General features: G+C 40.0%; 1 protein-coding gene across 8 annotated transcripts in view; it reads left to right on the top strand.

The window, feature by feature from the left end:
* ANKRD28 (ankyrin repeat domain 28) overlaps positions 1 to 22,765 on the top strand; it is a 216,346-nt gene that overhangs the window by 130,093 nt on the left and 63,488 nt on the right. For all 8 annotated transcript variants that reach the window (XM_061425045.1, XM_061425064.1, XM_061425081.1 and 5 more), the window contains 2 exons: positions 6,479 to 6,557; positions 20,381 to 20,451. In XM_061425045.1, the coding sequence (XP_061281029.1) occupies positions 6,479 to 6,557; positions 20,381 to 20,451 (150 nt within the window). The remainder of the gene's footprint in view (positions 1 to 6,478; positions 6,558 to 20,380; positions 20,452 to 22,765) is intronic.

The raw sequence follows: 22,765 nt of genomic DNA, 5'->3' as shown, positions 1-22,765 counted from the left end.
TTCTTAACCTGCTGAGGTAAAATGCTTAGAGCGGTCCCAGCATATAAAGCAAGCTGTGTGAGGCTAGTGCTACTGTCCTTCCTGGTTTCAGCTAATATACACGAAAGCTTCAGCACCTGGAGCAGGGCAGAATTACGGATTTGAGTCACTGCTGCGGAGGATGTAGTTGAATCCGTATCAATAGGTGAATTCTTAGACTCTCTATTTCTCCTTATACAGATGTGCTGTCTCTCAGTTTATCATTTCTGTCTTTCACTTACCTATTTTTATATAGTCCCTGGGGTCGCCAAGAGTTGGATACGACTGACTACTCACATGAACACTTCCTCCTATTCCAGCCAGGTCCCCAGATCTGCTTTAAGTTAAAACTTCCACAGAAAATGTTGAGAACGTAGAGGTGCAGTTTGAGTTCCCAGGTTTAACGTAAGGCACTTCCTAGTGGATCTCACCCTTTTCCTGGCCTGTGCTGAGATGCACCATGGATTCCCTTCTTTCTCACAAGTTGTTAACCTTGCTTGCCTGTGTTTTGGTGAGCATTTCAGAGTTCACTATAAAACAGCATAAAAACTAAAGTATAATTCAGGATGTTTCTGAACACTTTTTAAAAACCTTATTTTGGAGAAATTATTTATGGACACTCCAGAATTTTAAAAAATGGTACAGAGAGGGTTTTGTGTTTCCATCTTTCAGATTCCTCCTGTGATGACCTGTTACTTACAGTGCATTATCAGAAGCAGGAAGTTTAGGGTTTTTTTTTTTTTTTTGGCTGCACTACAGCATGTGGGAGCTCAGTGCCCCAACCAAGGATTGAACCCGTGCCCCCTGCATTGGAAGCATGGAGTCTTAACCACTGGACTGCCAGGGAAACCCCCAAAGCAGGAAGTTGATACTGGAACAGTACAGCTCAATTAGACAACACATCTTTCTTGGGTTTCAGCAGTTTTTGCATGCACCCATTTGGGGGGAGGAGGAACGGAGTAGTACTAATGTCTTCGTATATAATTCTGGGACATTTTGCCATATGTGTAGATTTGTATAACCACCCACAGGTTCAAGATGGAGAACTGTTGTACCACCACAAAGTAACGTCCTCATTGTCCAGTCACTGGTACGCACTGCACCGGCACAGCATTTGCCTATGGGGCTCGCCTGGTGGCTGAGACGCTAAAGACTCAGCCTGCAATGTGGGAGACCCGGGTTTGATCCCTGGGTAGGGAAGATCCCCTGGAGAAGGGAGTGGCAACTCACTCCAGTACTCTTGCTTGGGAAATCCCATGGACAGAGGAGCCTGGTGGGCTACAGTCCATGGGGCTGCAGAGAGTCACACAGCTGAGCAACTAACACTATCAGCTTTAAGTGGTTAGTAGTCACTAGTCTCCATTAATGTGTGTCCTTTTTTCATCTTCGGGATAATCACTTGTAAGAGCTAAAGCTATTTTTTGTTTTGCTTTTATCGAGGGAGGGTAAATAATTTTTGTAGTCCTGATCATATGCACAAAATATCTTTTCAGAGCACCACATGAGAACTACAAGAAAAATGTGTTTACTTCAGTGGATATAATCAAAAAGCTTTGTGATCAAATGAGTTAAATTTTTTATTTGCGTCTGTTTTGTGTATTTAATAATTCTAGTTAAGTTTGTTTGAAATACAACATGGAGGTATGGTTTCTTTAAAAACTGATTATGTAAGAAACATTTTTTTTAATGGGCACTTGGACTTGTAAAAATGCCTGGTATGGGAAGTTATTGAAATGCTTTTCAGCTGATTGAAATGTTATTTTTAATTTTTTATTTTACTATTTGAAACATGTACATGGTAGTAACTCCAGGCAGTACCAAAGGCCACAGATGGTGAGAAGTAACTCTCTCACCCTCAAACTCTCGTGTGTCAGTGATCTTCACCTAGAGGCAGTCACTGTATCTTAAATATACAGGATATCCTTGAGTATCCTTGAAGGATGTTTTATGCATATTCAAGTCTAGGAGTGTGTAGAACCTTTAACACAATTGTTGCTAGGCTGCATTTTTCATTTAACACTTCGCTTTAAAGATGTTCCATTAATAAGGAGCACTGGGGTCTGCTTGTTATTTTAAATTGAAAGCATAGTGTAATATTATGGTTTATAATAGGAAATATATATATTTAGTCTTAGTCTCTATTTCTAGCACAGAAAAAACTTTGACATTTCCTAGGAGGAAAACCGTGGTGCCTTATGTTAATGAGACGACTTTTGGAAAGGGGTCCTTGCCTGTGGAGCCAACCACGTGATCGGAACTTTTAGTCTCACCCTCTGATCTCTGAGAAGGGCTGGAAATTGAGTTCAGTTGCCAGCAGTCAGTGGGAACTCATAAACCCACAAGGTGAGGGGTTCAGTGAGTTTCCAGGCTGGTGAACCAGAAATGCTTAAACGTGCCACTGGGCCAGGTCCCAGACTCTGAGGACAGAATCTCCTTTGTTTAGGATCTTGTCCTGTGTTTCTCTTCATCTGACTGTTGTAATTCATATCCTCCAGCATCTTGTGTAATAACCTGGTAATCTAGTTAGCAAACTGCTTTTCTAAGTCTTGTCAGCAGCTCTAGCAGTTAGTCACAGCCAAGGAGGTCAGGGGAACCTGGGTTTGTAGCCAGTCAGCGGTCTGATAACAACCTGAACTTGCTGTTGACCTCTGTGGTGGGGCGGGGAACCCCTCTTGTAGCACTGAGTCCTTAGCCTGTGGCATCTGATGCTGTCCCCTGGCGGGTAGTGTCAGAATCGTGTTAAGTTGTAGGAGAGCTAGCTAGCCTTGGGACGTTGTGTGGATGTGTGGGGAAAACCCACACACTTTGGAATTGGACATAGTGTTTCATTCCATGGATATACAGCTCCAAGACTCTAATCTAAAAATGTGCACAACTGGTAGTTGATAAGCTAATCAAAGTCTGACAGAAGGAAGCATTTTAAATGATCTTTAATCATTTTACTGTAATAATGTGTAATATTCCAGCTGGTTTTTAAAAATTGGGGTAAGGCTTTTGGTTGACAATGTGGAGTCCACTAACAGGAGTTCAGTGTTACTTTCCTTGCATAGACCATTGCCCCAGGGTGTTAGCTCTAATTCCCATTTGGGGTTTCTTAAAGTGATGTAAGAATTTAGATACCCAAGACAAGCTCTGCATATATTAACTGCCTTAGTGCATTAGTTGTCTTGGCTGCACCCAGTTCAACAGTACTTTTTTTGGTAGCTTGTATTGAGTCTTAATATAGTATTTAACCTAGTGATCATACAGACAATTTGCTTTTTCTTCACTCCTGTTTCTCGGTTTAAATAATATGTAAACAAATCGCACGTGTGATTGCAGGCACAGTTGGCGCAAGCAGGTGTGTTAGCACACCTCTCTCCCCTTGGTGCACACACCCAGTGATAGGGGTGCACGAGCAGGGCCGGCTGCCGTGGTCTGATACTCAGAACACATGCTGTGCCAAAGTCACCCTTACTTTTACTCAGGAAACAGAATGTTGATTAACCTGAGTCAGTTAAATGAAGGTTGGTTAAGAACTGCTTGCGTTTCATAAATTTTTAATAACCGTTTGCTTGTTGATGGGCATTTAAATTGTTTCAGCATTTTGCTTCCAACTATGGTCAGTAAATATACTTAAAGTTTTTCTCACACATAGCAGTATCTTTATCTAAAAAAAAAAAAATCCTTGAAGTGAAATTCAGCGTGTGTAAGAGGATTTTTTCATTCTAATAAATTTTGTTAAAAGGAACTTAAGTGTTTTATTGTATCATTTTCAGTATTTAACTGCAGCTAAATTTGATAGGTAAAATTTTTTCTTTTAAAATTAATCAATTTGTTCCTTAGTTTTTCCTCTCTACAGATCAAAGGGAAAAAACATTCATAGTCATAAAATACATTAATAGGATTCAAGGCATTGAGTCATAGAATTCCATACATCTCTCACACATAAATGTGAGTGTGTATGTGTTCTGTGAGTGCTGTGTATGTGGTTTATACTGTGGAGGAGATGTTTTCCTCAGTTTGAGTGGGTTTAAAGAAGGAAAGAAGGTGAAGTCGCTCAGTCGTGTCCGACTCTCTGTGACCCCATGGACTATAGTCTACCAGGCTTCTCCATCCATGGGATTTTCCAGGGAAGAGTACTGGAGTACATTGCCATTTCCTTCTCCAGGGGATCTTCCTGACCCAGGGATACCATAGGGTAGAGAAGGAAATGGCAGATCACTCCAGTATTCTTGCCTGGAGAATCCCCATGGACAGAGGAGCCTGGAAGATTACAGTCCACGGTGTTTCAAGAGTTGGACACGACTTAGCGACTAAACCATTGACCACCAAATACCATAGGGAAGTTTGATGTGTTAGTGATTAACACTGAAAAGCCTTCAGCCAAGGATCCTTTTATTGAAGTGATTAAGTTTAGGACTCAGCTTTGAATAAAGCCTTATATTTTAGTGCTTCTGTGTTAGCTTTTTCAATGACTATTTGTCCGATAATTGCTATGCAAACCATTTGTTTAATGGGGTATGTATTGGAAGAAAAAATACGATCTTGTGGAAATTAACTGGGCTTTAGAGAGACAAGAACTCTTAGCTTATAAAAAAACAGTAACAACTACTATATCAACCTCTTTTTTTTTTATCACCTGTTACTATTTTAAGGACACAAATATATTAACATTATATGAAGAAATGTATATGGGGCCAGTTATAATTATGTATTATACATATTTTCTAATAATTTTATATAAATACATCTAAACCTTTTTACAATTGCCTGTGAATATTTTTAACCCCTGTTTTGATTAGCAGTTTTTTCCCCTAATTTATTCCCATTTGGCATAACAATCTTTTCTTAGTATAATTGGAGTATTGCCAAACTGGAAGATTATTGTGATGTGAAATTTTTCATTTTTTTAGTCTTGAAAGTTACAATATCATAATACAAGACCCCCCCAAAAATACCCATTTTATGATTGTTATTTACTTACTTACTCATGTGTGGCTGCACTGGGTCTTTGTTGCTGCCGCGTGGGTTTTCTCTAGTTGCAGTGCGTGGCGGCTGCACTCTTAACTGCGGTGCTGGGGCTTCTGCGTTGCTGTGACTTCTCTTATTGTGGAGCACGGGCTCAGGAGTTGTGGCACACAGGCTTAGGTGTCCCTTGGCATGTGGGATCTTCCCGGACCAGGGGTCAAACCCATGTTCCCTGCACTGGCAGGCGGACTGCCAACCACTGGACTTCCAGGGATGTCCATGATACCTATTTAAGAATTTTATTTCTCTTAATAGTCTAGAAGTCAGTGGTTCAACTGTGTGTTGTTGGGGCAGCTTTGTTCTACAAGATCATTCAGTATGTTTTGCTTAAGTCTTGTGGGATATTAGCCTACCTCTGCATGGTCAAAGCTGGCACAGTTTGACACGTGCTATTCAGTGTGAGGGAGGTGGGAAATGTTAGTCTTGGCTCTGGAGTAGTTTCTTTTAGGCTGAAGTTGTCAAAGTTGTCCGGTTCCTTCCTCCCACACATGATCTGTCCACACTAAGTAACAATGCTTCAAGGCATGCTAGGAGTCTGTTCTCTTGCTGGGTGGGTCAATAACCAGGTAAAACTTTATTCCTCTGGGCAAAGAGGGAAATGGGTAATGGAAAAAAACTAACAGTCTGGCTCAAAAAACCAGTATCTAAACATTTGGTTGTAAATTTCAAAATAAATATTTGTAAATGAATAGCTTTCTCAGATGCAGTGACTTCAGCAACACTGTTGAAACTTTAGATGAGGTATACTTTGAACTGAATCTGTAAATGTGACGTTACTCTAAGATCCTGCTTCTCAAACTGGAGGACCTTATTGTTGAGGCAAGACGTGTACACAGCCGTGCGCTTAGATATAGCTTCCGTTTCTAGAGGAAGGTTGGAAGACTATGTATAGGATAGGAATATATTTTAGAGCCAAAACCAAAATTGGCAGGAACTTTAAGAAAAACCTTAAGATTATTTTAAGAGATAATTTCAGATCCCCAGAGATATTTTCTACTTTTGCCACTGTAGTTCTATGGAAACATTTGAAATGTTCCCTGGTGAGGAACATTTTGATAAGCAACCTTTTTGGTTTGTTAGGGTTTGTTTTATAAACTGTGTGAAATTGTGGAAATATATTTGGGGTAGGTGGGCAAGTAGTGTGAAGTAAAGGAAATTTTCCTGTATATTTTAGCAATGTAAATCTTTATTCAAAGAAAGTCTAAGAAGCTATTGCTTTGTCATCTTAGATTTATCTTTTATTCTTTACTGTATTTTATACTATTCTTTTAAAGCCAAAATATATTTTTTAGGCTTTTCTTCTCCTAGCAAAGAAATACTTTGTTAATGGGACTTGCATACTAGAGTTGTGGAAGTAGTAAGCTAGTTTATAGTGGGTTTTCTTCATTTAAAGTATATTAAAATTAACTTTATATTAAAATTTATGTTCCACCTTTCCTTCTTATCACAGGACAATGAAAAGAGAACTCCACTGCATGCTGCTGCCTATCTTGGAGATGCAGAAATCATTGAATTGCTTATTTTATCTGGTATGGTCAGCTCTGTGTAAGAGCACATCATGTATATTTTTGTCATTAATATTTATTAAACCTCACTATTTCCTCATATTTGTTAGACAACCTGAAACTTGTTTATCCTAGAAGTAATGATCTCATAACATGTCCCAGGTAGTCTTCTGGTACTGAGTACATTGGAAAACAAGTCACCTCCTTTGTGGAGCATATAACTGAAGAAAAACAGGCTACAGATACAAGTAAACTTTACAGCATGTAAAATGAGATAAATGCTATGGGAAAATGAAAAAATAGATGAGAATGAGGTCAGCCCTCTGTATTCATGGGTTCTGTATTCATGGATTGAACCAACCATAGGTGAAAAATAGATTGAAAATATTCCAGAGTGTTCAAGGGGGAAATTTGCATTTACCATTCAGTGGCAGCTATTTACCTAGCATTGTATTCTATTTACTGCTATTTATATAGTGTATTAGGTATTATAAGTAATCTAGAGAGAATTTAAAGTATTCAGAAGCACATGTATAGGTTATATGCAGATACTATAACATTTTACGTAAGAACTGAGCATCTGTGAATTTTGATATCCACAGGGAGTCTTCCAACCAGTTTCCGTGCGAATGATGAGGGACAGCTGTGATAGAGTGGGATAAGCATTATATAGGGTTGGGTGTTACACAAAGTAGTCATACAAGGCCTCATTGACCACAGAGTTACTAGAAGCTGATTACAGTTCTTCAAGGAGGAGGTGATGGTAGCTTGGAGCTAGTCTAGCATTGGAGGGATAAGAAATTATATGATAGTAGGTATATTTTGAAAATGATGGCAGCAAGATTTATGTCTTTAAATATCATATATCTAATTCTTTTTGAGGGCCTGTAAAATTTATTTTAGGAAATTGTACTTTATTTTTAACTTCTAAACTGTTCAAAACCTTATATATGAAGAAATGGTATAACAGTCTCCTATAGAATAGCTCCTATGGCAGTCAGACTTCTTGCAAACCTAAAATAGGTGATCAAAGAGAGCTTAGAAATATTTTTGTAGTACCAAGATTATTTTACAATAATCTGATATTTATTGAGAAAGGATGCTTATGTTCAAATTCAGCTTGTGTTGTCAGATTGCACAGAGATATGCATAAGGCAGTTGGAGAGATAGTATCATTCCTTTGATATTTGGGAGAAGGAGCACTGAAGAGACATTCTGAGTGAAAATCCTACTAAATAGTAGCCTGAACAGAATTTTTGCCATAATAAATTAATAAATTTTTTTTACTGTGGTTTTTATAACAAGTTGCATGAGTGTATAGAGTTATATTAGGTTGGTGCAAACGTAATTGTGCTTTCAGACCATGAATTTTAAATCATTATAACTAGGCTCAAACACATCTTTATTAATCAAAATATGAACCATTATAATCAGCACATTTTTGCCAATGAGAAATAAGTTTGTGTATTCCTATAGCATAAAAATCTGTGCTTCAGGATTTTACACTCTTGGAAAGCATTTTCTGCCTCCAGCTGGTCGTGGAAGCATTTTCCTTGCAAAAAGTTATTGAGATGCTTCAGGAAATGGTAGTCGGTTGGCAAGAGGTGTCAGGTGAATATGCAGATGCAGCAGGACTTTTTAGCCCAGTTCAACTTGTGAAATGTTGGTTGTGCAACAGGCGATCAGGCCTTGTTGTGGAAAAGAATTGGGCCCTTTCCATTGACCGGTATCTACTGCAGGCGTTTCAGTCTTCAGTGCATCTCATTGATTTGTTGAGCATACTTTGCAGATGTAACGGTTTTGTCAGGATTCAGAAAGCTGTAGTGGATGGGTAACAGACAACCAAACAGTGACCATGACCTTTTTTGGTGCAAATTTGGCTTTGGGGAGTGCTTTGGAGCTTCTTGGTCCAACTATGAACACTGGTTTTCATTGTTTAAAATCCACTTTTTGTCACACAAAATAATCTGATCGAGAGGTGGCTCATTGTTGTTGCAAAGAGTAAAAGAAGACGACACTTCAAAATGACAATTTTTTTTGTTTTTGGTCAGCTCATGAGGCACCCATTTATTGAGCTTTTTCACCTTTCCAGTTTGCTTCACATGTCGAGTAACCATAGAACTGTCAACACTGAGTTCTTTGGTAACGCCTTGTGTAGTTGTAAGAGGAGCAGAGCTGTAGTGATCAAAACAGCATAGTATTGACATAAAAGGAGGCACACTGATCAGCGGAACAAAAAGAGCCCAAAAATAAACTCGTGCGAATCATGGTCAATTAGTTTATGACAAAGAAGCAAGGATATATAGTGAGGAAAGGACCATCTCTTCAGTAAATGGTTTTGGGAAAACTGGACAACTGTCTTACACTATACACAAAAATCAACTTAAAATGGGTTAAAGACTTGAGCATAAGAATCATACTCGTAGAAGAATACATAGACGGTAAGACTGATCCTTGGCCTTAGTCTTGGTGATGACATTTTAGATTTGACACCAATAACAAAAGAAACAAAAGCAGATGTTACAAGTGAGACTACATCAAACTTCAAAGTTTCTGCATAGCAAAGGAAACCAACAAGACGAAAAGGCATCCTGCAGAATAAGTGAAAGTAATTTGCCAATCACAGCTCACTCCAGTATTCTTGTCAGGAAAATCCCGTGGACAGTCAGTCCATGGGTCGCAAAGAGTTGGACACCACTGGGCAACTGCAGAGATGGGCTCAATAAAGCCCATTCATGCAAAGATGAGCTCAATAAAGGACATAAATGGTATGGACCTAACAGAAGCAGAAGATATTAAGAAGAGGTGGCAAGAATACACCGACAACTGTACAAAAAAGATCTTCATGACCTAGATAATCACGAAGGTGTGATCACTCCCACTCACCTAGAGTTGGACATCCTGGAATGTGAAGTCAGGTGGGCCTTAGGAAGCATCACTACAAACAAAGCTAGTGGAGGCAATGGAATTCCAGCTGAGCTATTTCAAATTCTAAAAGATGATGCTGTGAAAGTGCTGCACTCAATATGTCAGCAAATTTGAAAAACTCAGCAGTGGTCACAGGACTGGAAAAGGTCAGTTTTCATTCCAATCCCAAAGAAAGGTCTTATGTTTTAATGGAGGACATAATTGCAAGTTAATGTATATAGTTTGTCATGCGATGATAATTGCTATGGATAAGGTAAAGGAATAGCATGTTGGGCGGGGATCAGTTGCTATTTGTGTTGGATTATGAGGAAAGAATTCAGGGACATACGAGGAGATAACTGAAGCAAATAAGGAAGAGAGCCTTGCGTGTGGTGCAGTAACTTGGTGGAAATGAAGAGATAAGAACTAATACCACAGAGTGCAGCATGTGTGAAGGCAAGTGAAAGAAGCAGTAGGGAATAAAGCAGAGGTGGGTGCATTCCAGTTAAGGGCTTGCTTTGGCCCTTAAAGTGATCTGGAAAACCAGTGGAGGGACAGCCTGACCTGGGTTTTTACAGATTCGTTCTAGCTGTGGCTTCAGATTCTTGACTGTGTTTTAAGGCATATCTGTTTTGCTTTTGGTTGTTTCTAGGCTTTCATCTTTAACTGCTTTTTTCCTTTTCTCGATCCTGGTCTGCCAGCTCTCATCTCCTTGCATTGTCTTACGTCTTTCTTAGAGCTCTTTGAGGTCTTTGCTCAGAATTTAATTTCTCTGAAGTTGTGTATAACACATGCGTGCTCAGCCGCTTCTATGCTGTCTGGCTCTCTGCAGCCCTATGGGCTGTAGCCCGCCAGGCTCCTCTGTCCATGGGATTCTCCAGGCATTAATACTGGAGTGGGTTGCCATGCTCTCCTCCAGGGGATCTTCCCAACCCAGGGACTGAACACGTGTCTCTAGTGTCTCCTGCACTGGGAGGCAGGTTCTTTACCACTGGCACCACCTGGGAAGCCCCTGTGTGTAATAGGTAGTTCACACATTCTTCCTCTCCTTTCCTGGGATTACTTTCAAATATATTTACCTATTAACTACCTTGCTCAGTTTTCTCCGCCTTTGTGTATTTTGCTCTAGTCCCGTGCTAAATCCTTTAAGATTGTTGGTTGGTGGGGTGTGGCTTGACCAGGGATTGAACCTGAGCCCTTGACAGTGAAAGCACAGAGCCCTAACCACTGGACCTCCGTTATATATCACTGAGGAATATGTTTTCCCAGAGCATCTATCAGTAAAGAATAGAGTAAGGAGGGGCAAAAAGTGAGCATCACTTGTGTTTGTTTCTTTACCTAGCTCTCAAACTGAATGTGTTTTCTGTCAGTCCTGGTAGCTTAGCTTCGCTTATTCTTGATGTACTACAGATAGTTGGGGCAGCAACTTGGATCATAGATTCTTAACTTAGGTTGTGGTCAATGGTGATTGATTCTTATCCTCCATTTCCAGCAGCTCTATCAAAAATAATGAAGGTGCTTGGTTGGTCTCTCATGCAGCGTCCTTAGCTTGTTCTTCTGTAGCATGAAGGGAGATTCTCCTGAGGATGACCTCTCGATCATCGAAAGGATGTTAGATAGGGATTCTGGGACGCAGACAGTGGAGAGAATGGGTCAGAAGGACATGCGCATCAGTATGACTTAGATGACTTCGTAGCTTTCCCAAGAATTGAAGAAGCTTCACCTGACACCCTTCATTTGGCACAGATTTCACTGTATTTGGTAGAAATTCTTCATACTGTTGTCTGTGATTGTAACTATTTGCTTCTTCTATTGAAGGTGATGTTTCCTCCCCTTCTCTTTTATATTTTGGCCAGTTAGGTTTGTTTTGCTTTTTCTGAGTAAAACTACTTACTCCCTTTAACCTGCAGTCCAGAATAAATTCACTAGAAATCAAACATTTATACATGATGCATCTTCAAGATTTGTGAATGAGGGGTATAACTTCGACATGTTATATGTAATCAAACAAGTGTATTCATCTGTAGAATCTATATTAACACTAGAGCTTAGTAGAATTAATTTTACGATTATTATTGAATGGGATGAAGTAATAGGAAGCAGTGAGTGTACTCTCAAGTACTATATTAAATTTACCTTTTTCATGTATGATCGCATTATACCGCTCTTATCTCTAAAGGTATTATTATCAGTAAAGGAAACTAAAGCTTTTAGGAACAGTTAGAACCAGACATGGAACAAAAGACTGGTTCCAAATTGGGAAAGGAGTATGTCAAGGCTGTATATTGTCACCCTGCTTATTGAACTTCTATGCAGAGTACATCATGAGAAACGCTGGGCTGGATGAGCACAAGCTGGAATCAAGATTGCTGGGAGAAATATCAGTAACTTCAGATATGCGAATGACACCACCCTTATGGCAGAAAAGGAACAGGAACTAAAGAGCCTTTTGATGAAAGCGAAAGAGGAGAGTGAAAAAGTTGGCTTAAAACTCAACATTCAAAAAATTAAGATCATGGCATTTAGTCCCATCACTTCATGGCAAATAGATGGGGAGACAGTGGAAACAGTGACAGACTTGAATATTTCCTTGGGCTCCAAAATCACTGCAAATGGTGACTGCAGCCATGAAATTGAAAGATGCTTGCTCCTTGGAAGAAAAGCTATGACCAACCTAGACAGCATATTAAAAGGCCAAGACATTACTTTGCCAACAAGGTCTGTCTAGTCAAAGCTATGGTTTCTTCAGTAGTCATGTATGGATATGAGAGTTGGACCATGAATAGAGCTGAGTGTCGAAGAATTGATGCTTTTGAACTGTGGTTTTGGAGAAGACTCTTGAGAGTCCCTTGGACTGCAAGGAGATCAAACCAGTCCATCCTAAAGGAAATCAGTCCTGAATATTCATTGGAAGGATTGATGCTGAAGCTGAAACTCCAATACTTTGACCACCTGGTGCAAAGAACTGACTCATTTGAAAAGACCTTGATGCTGGGAAGGATTGAAAGCAGCAGGAGAAGGGGAGGACAGAGGATGAGATGGTTGGATGGCATCACCGACTCGACGAACATGAATGTGAGCAAGCTCCAGGAGTTGGTGATGGACAGGGAAGCCTGGCGTGCTGCAGTCCATGGGGTCGCAAAGAATTGGACATGACTGAGCGACTGAACTGAACTGCACTGAAAGCATTTAGAGATGCAATAACTGGCTGAAAATAATATTGCTAATAATAGCTAGAGCCAGCTTTCAGACCCAGGCTGTGTGACTACAGGGTTTATATTCTTAACTCTGCTACAATCTGAACCACTTTGCCTCTCCTCTACACTCTACCCACCCCCATCTACTTAGCATGTAGTAGAATTTGTGTAGGCAGTGACTTGAAGAACTTCTGTTTTAAGAACTTAATTTTCTGATATCCTTCTATAGATAATTTTATTGGGAGCTATTCATTTAATGCTCGTAGTTTTGAAACCATCCCCAAGAAAAAGAAATGCAAAATGGTTGTCTGAAGAGGCCTTCCAAATAGCTGAGAAAAGAAGAGAAGTGAAAGGCAATTTAAAGGAAAAATATACCCATTTGAATGTAGAGTTCCAGAGAATAGCAAGGAGAGATAAGAAAGCCTTCCTAAGAAAACAATGTGAAGAAATAGAGGAAAACAATAGAATGAGAAAAACTAGAGATCTCTTCAAGAAAGCTAGAGATACCTAGGGAACATCTCATGCAAAGATGGGCACAAGTAAGCCCAGAAATGGTAGGGACCTAACAGAAGCTGAGGATATTAAGAAGAGGTGGCAAGAATACACAGAGGAACCATACAAAAATGATCTTCATGACTCAGATAGCCACCATGGTGTGATCACTCAGCTAGAGCCAGTCATCCTAGAATGTGGGCCTTAGGAAGCATCCTGTGAACAGAGCTAGTGGAGGTGATGGAATTCCAGCTGAGCTCTTTCAGTTCCTGAAAGATGACCCTGTGAAAGTGCTGCACTCAATATGCCAGCAAATTTGGAAAACTCAGCAGTGGCCACAGGACTGGAAAAGGTCACTTTTCATTCCAGTCTCAAAGAAAGGCAATGCCAAAGAATTTTTAAACTACCGCACAATTGCACTCATTTCACATGCTAGCAAAGTAATGCTCAAAATCCTCCAAGCTAGATTTCAACAGTATGTGAACTGAGAACTCCCAGATGTTCAAGCTGTATTTAGAAAAGGCAGAAGAAACCAGAGATCAAATTGCCAACATCTGTTGGATCATCAAAAAAGCAAGAGAATTCCAGAAAAACACCTACTTCTGCTTTATTGACTATGCTAAAGCCTTGTGGATCACAACAAACTGTGAAAAATTCTTGAAAGATGGGAATAACAGAGCACTTTACCTGCCTCCTGAGAAACATGTATGCAGGTAAAGAAGCAACAGTTAGAACCGGATATGGAACAAAGGACTGGTTCAAAATTGGAAAAGGAGTCCATCAGTGCTGTATATTTTCACCCTGTTTATTTAACTTCTATGCAGAGTACATTGTGCGAAATGCCATGCTGGATGAAGCTAAAGCTGGAATCAAGAATGTGGGGAGAAATATCAGTAACCTCAGATGTGCAGATGACACCACCCTAATGGTAGAAAGCAAAGAGGAGCTAAAGAGCCTCTTGATGAAGGTGAAAGAGGAGAATGAAAAAGCTGGCTTAAAACTCAACTTTCAACAAAGGAAGATCATGGCATCTGGTCCCATCACTTCACGGCAAATAGATGGGGAAACAATGGAAACAGTGACACTTTATTTTCTTGAAAGTCATTCAGTTACGTCTGACCCCTTGGACTATGCAGTCCATGGAATTCTCCAGGCCAGAATACTGGAGTGGATAGCTATTCCCTTCTCCAGGGGATCTTTCTAACTCAGGGATTGAAGCCAGGACTCCTGCGTTGCAGGCAGAGTCTTTACCAGCTGAGCCACAAGAGAAGCCCAAGAATATTGGAGTGGGTAGCCTCTCCCTTTTCCATCGGGCTTCTTGACCCAGGAATCAGGGTCTTCTGCTTTGTAGGCAAATTCTTTACCAACTGAGCTGTCAGGGCAGCCCCTTAGTGTCAGTAACGCCCTCCTAAATGGTGTAGTGCACCATTGGGGCGGTGGGGTGGGGATGGTCCAGCGTCACGGGGAAAGTGGGAGTGCACTCGCCTTTTGCTCATTCTACTCCCAACCTCAAAACAGAGTCTGAAGCTTTGACCCTGGCTTTGGTAGTCAGCCAAAGGAAAGCATTATTTCCAGTTTGGGAAGAGTGCTAAACTACTTGGCTCCTGGCCCAGCTCACTGGGTATGGACTGTCTCCTCTGTGGCTTAGGAGCAAAGAAGAAAGCTATGCTCTGCAAGCAGGAGTTTTAGAAAATTATTAGTGAGACTGTGATTATTACAGACACATAGGAAAAGAGAAATAATTTTAATAGTATCAACTCTCAAGTTCTTTGCCTAGATCAGAAGTTGATAACCTTATGTGAGGGGTCATCCAGGCAGTGGCAGCTACTCATCTTGACTCCTGTAAGGTGGTAAAACTACAAAATAGGTGGCTGGCAACCTGTGGGCTGAACTTGAAGAACCCTGACATTGATTATAGTGATACTGCCTTATTAATGTAGGGTAGGGTATTTAATAAGCATGAAATAATTTATTCTGAATATTTCAAAATAAAATAGAATATCATCACTGGAAATGGATCGTAGAGATCATTTGCCATAGCCCTTATTTTACCCATTGTAGTATTCTTACCTGGAAAATTCTATGGACAGAGGAACCTGGAGGGCTATAGTCCATATGATCGCAAGGAGTCAGACAAGACTGAGCAATTAATACTTTCACTTATTTTACTGGTAACGGGTTCAGAAATCAAAGAATTGGCAGATCTTGGTGAGCGAACAGATCAGGGAGAAAGCAGATGAATTAGTCTTCTTGCAGAGAAGACCTGAGAGACCTAGAGTCAATTGGGACACTGGTGATTTGAATGCCTGAGTTCACAGAACTCACTTTGCAGAAACAGGTGCTCCCTATGTTATTTTAACCTGGGGTCTAACCTGGGGCCTAGCCAGTCCATCCTAAGGGAGATCAGTCCAGGGTGTTCAATTGGTAGGACTGATGTTGAAGCTGAAACTCCAATACTTTGGCCACCTGATGCCAAGAGCTGACTCATTTGAAAAGACCCTGATCCTGGGAAAGATTGAGGGCAGGAGGAGAAGGGGACGACAGAGGATGAGATGGTTGGATGGCATCACCGACTCGATGGACATGGGTTTGGGTGAACTCCGGGAGTTGGTGATGGACAGGGAGGCCTGGCGTGCTGTGGTTCATGGGGTCGCAAAGAGTCGGACACGACTGAGTGACTGAACTGAACTGACTAGCCTCCCTAGAGAGAGACAGAGACGTGTGCGTGTGTGATGTGGTTATGTACACACATACACACACACACACAGAGGGAGATTACATTTCATAAAATGAAGCTCCAGGGGTAATGAGGCGCAGCCCCAGGTCACAGCCTGCTGATTACAGGGCCATTATTAGATCACAGGTCTTTCCCCTGGGCCCCTCCGTCCACAACCCACCTGTCACCTCGACCTGTGCAGATCTCTCGGCTGCACTGCTGGCAAGAGCCCATGATAGACTGATGTAGGTGAACCAGATATTTTATTTTTTTAAATTAATTTGTTTTATCTCCAAATGAGGTAGATATTTATCTAATTCTGAAAGGACTCTTACCTTAAGTATCTTTAAAAAGCTGTCGTTTCTGAGTGTATTTTATATGTATGAATTAGTAAAAGGAAAGATTGGTGAAAGGAAGATTATGTGGGTTTTTCCGTCTAATATAACTGTGCTACCAAGTCTAATCACATCTCTAAAAAGGTAAATCCAGATATTTTATGTGGCATAGGTTCTGGCCGCTTATTTTTCTTAAAGGAAAGCTCAGCTGATCTAGGGAAGAGGGGATTCTAGTAAGGACTACGTTTGATTTATGCAGTTGAGCATAGCCTTGGGTTTAGGGAGGTATGTTCCTGGTGCTCAGGAGGCTTTCTGTGGGTGTCGGTTTGCAGTGGTTGTAGGCGATGCCTCCTCAGAGTGCTGTCTGGTCTTGTTTCCGAGCCGTGCCTCTCCTACCACACGGCCTCCCAGTAGCCTGATTTCAGCAGTTGAGACAGTGCTGCTGTGTTCTGTTCTGTTCTATTTTAGTGATTGGGAAATAGTAAAGAAAGGAATCTTTTCTTAGTGACTTACGGTCATCCTTTTACATCACAGATACTATGTACTCTGCCAGGTAGAGAGCCTGTGACGGAGCCCCCAGAGCTGTTACCTTTGGTTTCATTTCTCTGTAGGAAGACTGTTCTGTGTTATAAGTGGATAGGATTTCCTTCTCTTTCCCTCCCTTCTCCCTCCCCCTCCTCGCCTCCTCCCCTCCCCCTTTCACGCCTCTTCCCTTCCTTCTCCTGCTCCCTCTCCCTCCTCTCTCCGTCTCTTTTGCCTGTCTTCATCTTCTCTGTGGCTAGTCTTCAGCTGTTGGATTAGTTGCTTTACTTTGGAAATGTCTTTTCCATTACTGGAATAACTTTGTAATTTGTTATATGAATATGTAATTTTGGCACTCTGTGTGTGTGGATGGACGTCTGGTTGCCTTCAGAGAGCTCACAGGAGATGACTTCTGGTAGCCTGGACGTCTGATGTGCCCTGCCATGTTATTTACTCTAAAGCCACTTTTCATTGTGCACCCAACTGCTGCTCTTATAATGCTCATTGCCATGTTTGTCTGTTAATACATAAAGCACGTGCTAATTAACCCATGTGGGCAGGGGAATTTGTTGTATTATGCCCTTAGAGGTACCCCAATCATTTCTCACATACTTGACCTTTAATTTCCAAGGGATTAAAATATCTAATTAGTGTTATTAAAATAAATATGATTTAATGGAAAAGAAGTGTCTTCTGAGAAAGGATATGATCAGATGTCTAAAATTACATTGTGTTGATCTTACTGAAGTATCTTTAGAATCTTCAAAAAGAGCAAGCCAAATCCATCAGGTTGTCTACTAGTTGCTGATGGCAGCATGATGTGTCCTCATTAAGCCACTAGTGGATTATTTGTTACAACCACTCATGTTTTTGATAAAATTAACTTTGACTTTGTTATTAAAAGAGACAGATGATTTAATTAATTACTGTAACTTAAAATGGAAGAATGAAGCCAGCAGGACTTTTTACTTTGGACTGCCAAGTGCACCATAAAAATTAGATTTTCTCGTTCACTCGTCTTATCTGATAACCCATTTCCAAAAGAAAGACTATTTTTACCTTCGTCCTACTTTGCAACTTTTTTCTTTGTACTTGAAGCCAAATTCTTGAAGTGTTTTTTATTTCCTCATCAGTAAATTTCACTTTCTAAATATATAGTATTTCTGTTTCATTTCCAAATTAAAGTGGACACACCTTTAAAGGCACACATTTCAGCGCAGCTGCTTTTGCACCCTCGTTTCCCTCGCATCATCCAGTCCTCAGCGTCCCCACTGCCGATACAGATAGGCAGCCACCATTTTTGATGGCTTAGCTTTCCTCCAGGGTTTCCTTTTGTAAACATAGATGTTTAACTCTTCCTTTTTCAGGTAAAAGCAAAGAACATTATTTATACAGTTCTTATTGCTGTTTCCACTTTTCTTTTCTCAGATCTTTATCAGCACACAGAGGTCGTCCTCATTGTGACAGCTACTCTCTGTTTCCTTGTCAGTTAATACCTAGGGTCAGACTCATGACCCTTTCCATTTGTGGAGACTCAAAAACATCTTCAGCCCTCTAGAAAGTCTCTGCCTCTGTCTTTCCAGGGTATTTGTGTCTTCTGAGTGTCTGTGTCACTACCCTTCAGGCATAAAATGCCAGGACCTGCCCTTCTCCTGTGCACATAAATACAAAATCATAGAAAGAGGTGCGGGGACTATAGAGAACCAAGCGGTGAGTGGGGAGAAGGAAGCCGCCCCTCCACGGGCTACGCCTTCAGGTGCTTGTGTTCTTACCCAGAACAAACACTGGCTCAGTTGTGCTCAGGAAAGTCTGTTTTCACCATTTTGGCCTCCAAAGAACTTGGCTGGTAGTTGTTCCGATGTTTATTACATGGATATACACACTGTGTCTGGCTGTTTTATTTTTGCTGACTCCCCTTCTTTCTTCCACAGCCTTAAGCAGTCTTGAAAGCTCTCCTGCTGGTTCAGGATTCTTTTAAGTGTCCTGCTGGTTGGCCCTGCCCACACAGAGTTCAGCTTCAGCTGCTGCATTTGTGGATGACTTCCTACACCTGCCTTTCATTCATTTTCTTTCGCAGTCAGGCTTGTAAAAATCTACCTCTACTATTTGTGCCCTGTGTGTACTAGATAGAGTAGTTATATGTCAGTTTATTTATTTTTTGCTGCACTGCACGGCATGTGAGATCTTAGTTCCCCGGGCAGACATGGAACTGTGTCCTCTGTGGTGGAAACACAGAGTGCTAACCACTTGACCGCCAGGGAACTCCCCTCATTAATCTCTGTAACAGGGTATTAGGAGATCTGTCTTATAGCTGAAAATGTAGGTTCAGAGGGATCACAAAACTCGTTAGGGCTGTAATTTAGAGTCACTACACTTGATTATTACCTAGAAGCTCACACTCAACTAGTTCGGGACCTATAGCTAGAGGTTATTCAGGCTGTAACTTGGAGTCACTGCACTTGATTGTTACCTGGAATCTCACACTCAAAACATAGAATGTAAACATTAGGACCTTAGGATGTCTGAATTCTATCCTTGGTTCTGCTGCAGTTGATGGCATTGAGCCGCTTCCTTGTACCAGTGTTTGATCATCTGGGAAGTCTGGGGGCTGGACTAGGTACCTAAAGCCTCTTTTCACGAGCTAGTTATGATTCTAGATGTAAATCTAGGCTTGCTTGTCATGCTGGGCCTGTCACTAGGTCCTCTGCACTCCTGAGAGCCAAGGCTGTTTCTGCTTAGAGTGATCCCGTGGTGTGCCACTTCTGTTTTGTAGGGATTTAAGCACCAAGTCAGCAGATTTTACGTAGGTGATAAATCCTGCCCCCCACATTATGTAATACACTTGTCTTACTAAATGGTATTTCCATTCTATTAAAGAAAATTTGTGTCTGTTGACTTAATAATTTTTAAGCAAAAAATACATAGTTGATTTGTTTTAATGATTACTTCTTCAGAACTTCAGGTATAACCTGGAAAGACATGTGGGTTGGTTCGTTTATTTCTTATTTTTTTCCCCCTAAGTTTAAAGCCATTGTATCCATTTATAAAATAACTATAGTATTAGAGCATTTTAAATAATCACTGGAGAACTATTTTGATATTATTGCATTATAACATGATACATTCATTAGTAAAGAAATGTAATGAATGGTCTTATATTTATATTAGTAAATAATATAATGAATATTTTATGTTTATATTTTATATATTTATAAAATTATATAAATTAATATATGTTTGTAAATATTTTATCTTGATATAATTGTATAAACTATATATAATTATATATTTATAAATTTATATTAGTAAAGAAGACTTTGTCATGATATGCATTTTATGTCTGAATATTCTTATTTATTTAAGTATCAGGTTTTTAACACACATTCTACAGTGGGGTCTGATTTTCACTTTGGATATGCTCTGTATAAAGGTGGCTTTTCTAGCCTACATATAAAATGATATTTCTTTGATTTTTAATAAAAAGAGCTAATACCTTACTGGATATCAATTAAAAAAATAGTTTTGTTTTGTAATTTAAGGATAATTTATTAGCAGAAAGTAAAAAAAATGAAGTACTACATTTTCAATTGTTGTTTATCCAATTTGGACTGTATATAGTTATTTATTTTAAATTATTTTATGCAAAATATTTCACTTAATTTTTTCTTCTTGTTGCAGGAGCTAGAGTTAATGCCAAAGACAGCAAATGGTTGACACCTTTACACAGGGCAGTTGCATCTTGTAGTGAGGTATGAGATTTCTCTTGGTAAATACATTGTATGTGAAATCATTAACGCAGGCCTGCCTGTGAGCCCATGTGCAGATCCTGTATTTTCAAAAACGGAACAAGCCACTGAAACTACCTAGACTGATCACTTCACTTTGCAGTTTGCACAAACCAAGCTAATTTTTCCATGTTCCTTCTGTGACTAAGACCTCTTGGAGAGTCTGAAGTGGCAGAGAATGCAAAGCTCTCTTTTTGTACTTCCTACAGGACAGCAGTTATCTTTCTGTCTTAGACATCCCTCATCAAGGCTCTTCTCTGCTGACTGGCTCACAGTAGCCTGATAGACTTGTTTCAGAGGTGCTACTGGTTGTGATCAGGAAATAATCTCTGCAGTGTGTAATGATTAAATGAAATATTGTTTAGGTAAACTGTAAAATTCATTTTGGAAACATTACTAGTTCTCCTGTGTTGCCAGTTCTAAATATAATTTTAAAATATGTTAAGTGTCTTATGAAGAAGAACAGTTCCTTCTTATTTATAATCCTGTGCTTTGTTTGATCTTAAAGATAACTGACATTTTGTGAGAATTCATTTTTATATTTGTCATTATCTTCTAACCCTCATAAAATCCTTGAAGAATAAAAATATTCTGAAGAAACTGTGTAGTTAACAATTTGCTAGAAACCAGTCAGCTATTGGGTAGCAAAGATGATAACGAATATCTGGACCCTCTTTTTTTCTGTCATTTTATTGCCTTTCTGAAATGGATTGTGTGTGTGTGTGTTACAAATGCATTGTGCCCAGAGCACACCTTTTACCCATCTTAATGTATTTGATTCTTGTTGAAAACATTTTTTTAAATAATTTAAAGTATAAAAGGGTGTGATGGTGTAAAGTAGTATTTTCTTCAGTTACTGAGATTGTGAGAGATGGAGAGGGTTGCTCCTGCTCCTTCTCCCCATCATGGGACCAGGTCCTTCTTAAGTCTGCTCATTCTCCGTACTAATCGCAAACTACATCTTGAACACAAAGCAAGAGCTGGGCAGGTGAAGAGGAGCGGAGGACAAAGTGACTGGAAAGGACTGTGAATGCTGTGCTGTGACAGAGGCGGCCTGTTGGCCATAAGCCTTCGGGTTGGGAGACGGAGGGGGAGGGAACAGGGGTCTTGGTGGCTACAACTTATGAACTGTGGGGCCTGGGCTGGGGGAGACTGGCTTCCGGTATCACCTGCCGCGTTCTAGCTGGGTGATCTTAGGCAAATCTGGGAATTCTGGAAACTAAGACATATTAACCAAAATACTTTGAACTCTGAAATTCATGGTAATATTATTGAGATTGTGGCTAGCCCTCTTGTAAAGAAGTTTCTTTAGATAATGGCAATTAAGGAAGATAAGCGTTACCATCATTGCAACTTTTTGGTAAGTTAATCATATTTGCCTATTTTTTTGGCATGACTCTTGGGAATGTGACTTAAATTTAGTGGAGTTTTACCAGATTAAATTATCAGGAAGAGCACTTCGTATATTTGTAGAGATACCAGGCCAAAAATTCTTAAAATAATTAACGTTAGAGGCAGATTGCAGGTTCCACCCAGAGACCTAACTGCTGATTTTTTAAAATTATGTATGTAGCTTGAACTTAAAGGGCAAGCTGTGGGTTAGAAAGCTAATCCTAATAAGTTTAAGCTTTTCAACCTAAAATTAAGTTTAGTCTTTCACAGAAGTTAACTCTTCATGGACGGTGGATGTCTTAAGGGTTAATTTCCTCCCTGAACTTGGGTTGAGAAAGACTGCTTCCAGTGAAGTACCCCCCATTCCAGCTCTCCGTCCGTGACACACCTGCTCGTGTTGCCTGGCTGCCTCCTCTTGGTTTGTGACTGTCGTTCCTCAAGTGTCACATACAGTTCAGCTCTCTGTAAATGCATTCTGTATTCTGAATAGATCAATTTCTGAATGCTAGGGGTGTGTGTGTATTTATTTATTTATTAAAAGCCACATCACACTGGATCCTCCAAAGGATATGCATTTATTGTTTTTTAACATAACCCCAAGAATTATCATTTTAGTTCTGTCAAGATAACTGAGTTTAAAATAGATCACCATGTGAAGTATTAGTGGTTCACCCAAACATTGCATTTATTTGCAAATGGGTTAGCCCTTCTTTTTGCTGTGCCTGACCCCAAGCTATGAATAAATACTCTTCAGGTATTATTTAAACTTTTGTTATCACCCCATCCCCATATTTCATAATCATATGTAAATCAACGTCCTAGGGTATAACTTGTGTGTTTGAAGTCAAGGCCACCTGCAACATTTCTTACACATATGTACCTCTGG

This window comes from Bos javanicus, chromosome 1 (genome assembly GCF_032452875.1).
Source record: "Bos javanicus breed banteng chromosome 1, ARS-OSU_banteng_1.0, whole genome shotgun sequence".
Classification (NCBI taxonomy): domain Eukaryota; kingdom Metazoa; phylum Chordata; class Mammalia; order Artiodactyla; family Bovidae; genus Bos; species Bos javanicus.
This window is presented reverse-complemented; position numbering and strand designations above follow the sequence as displayed.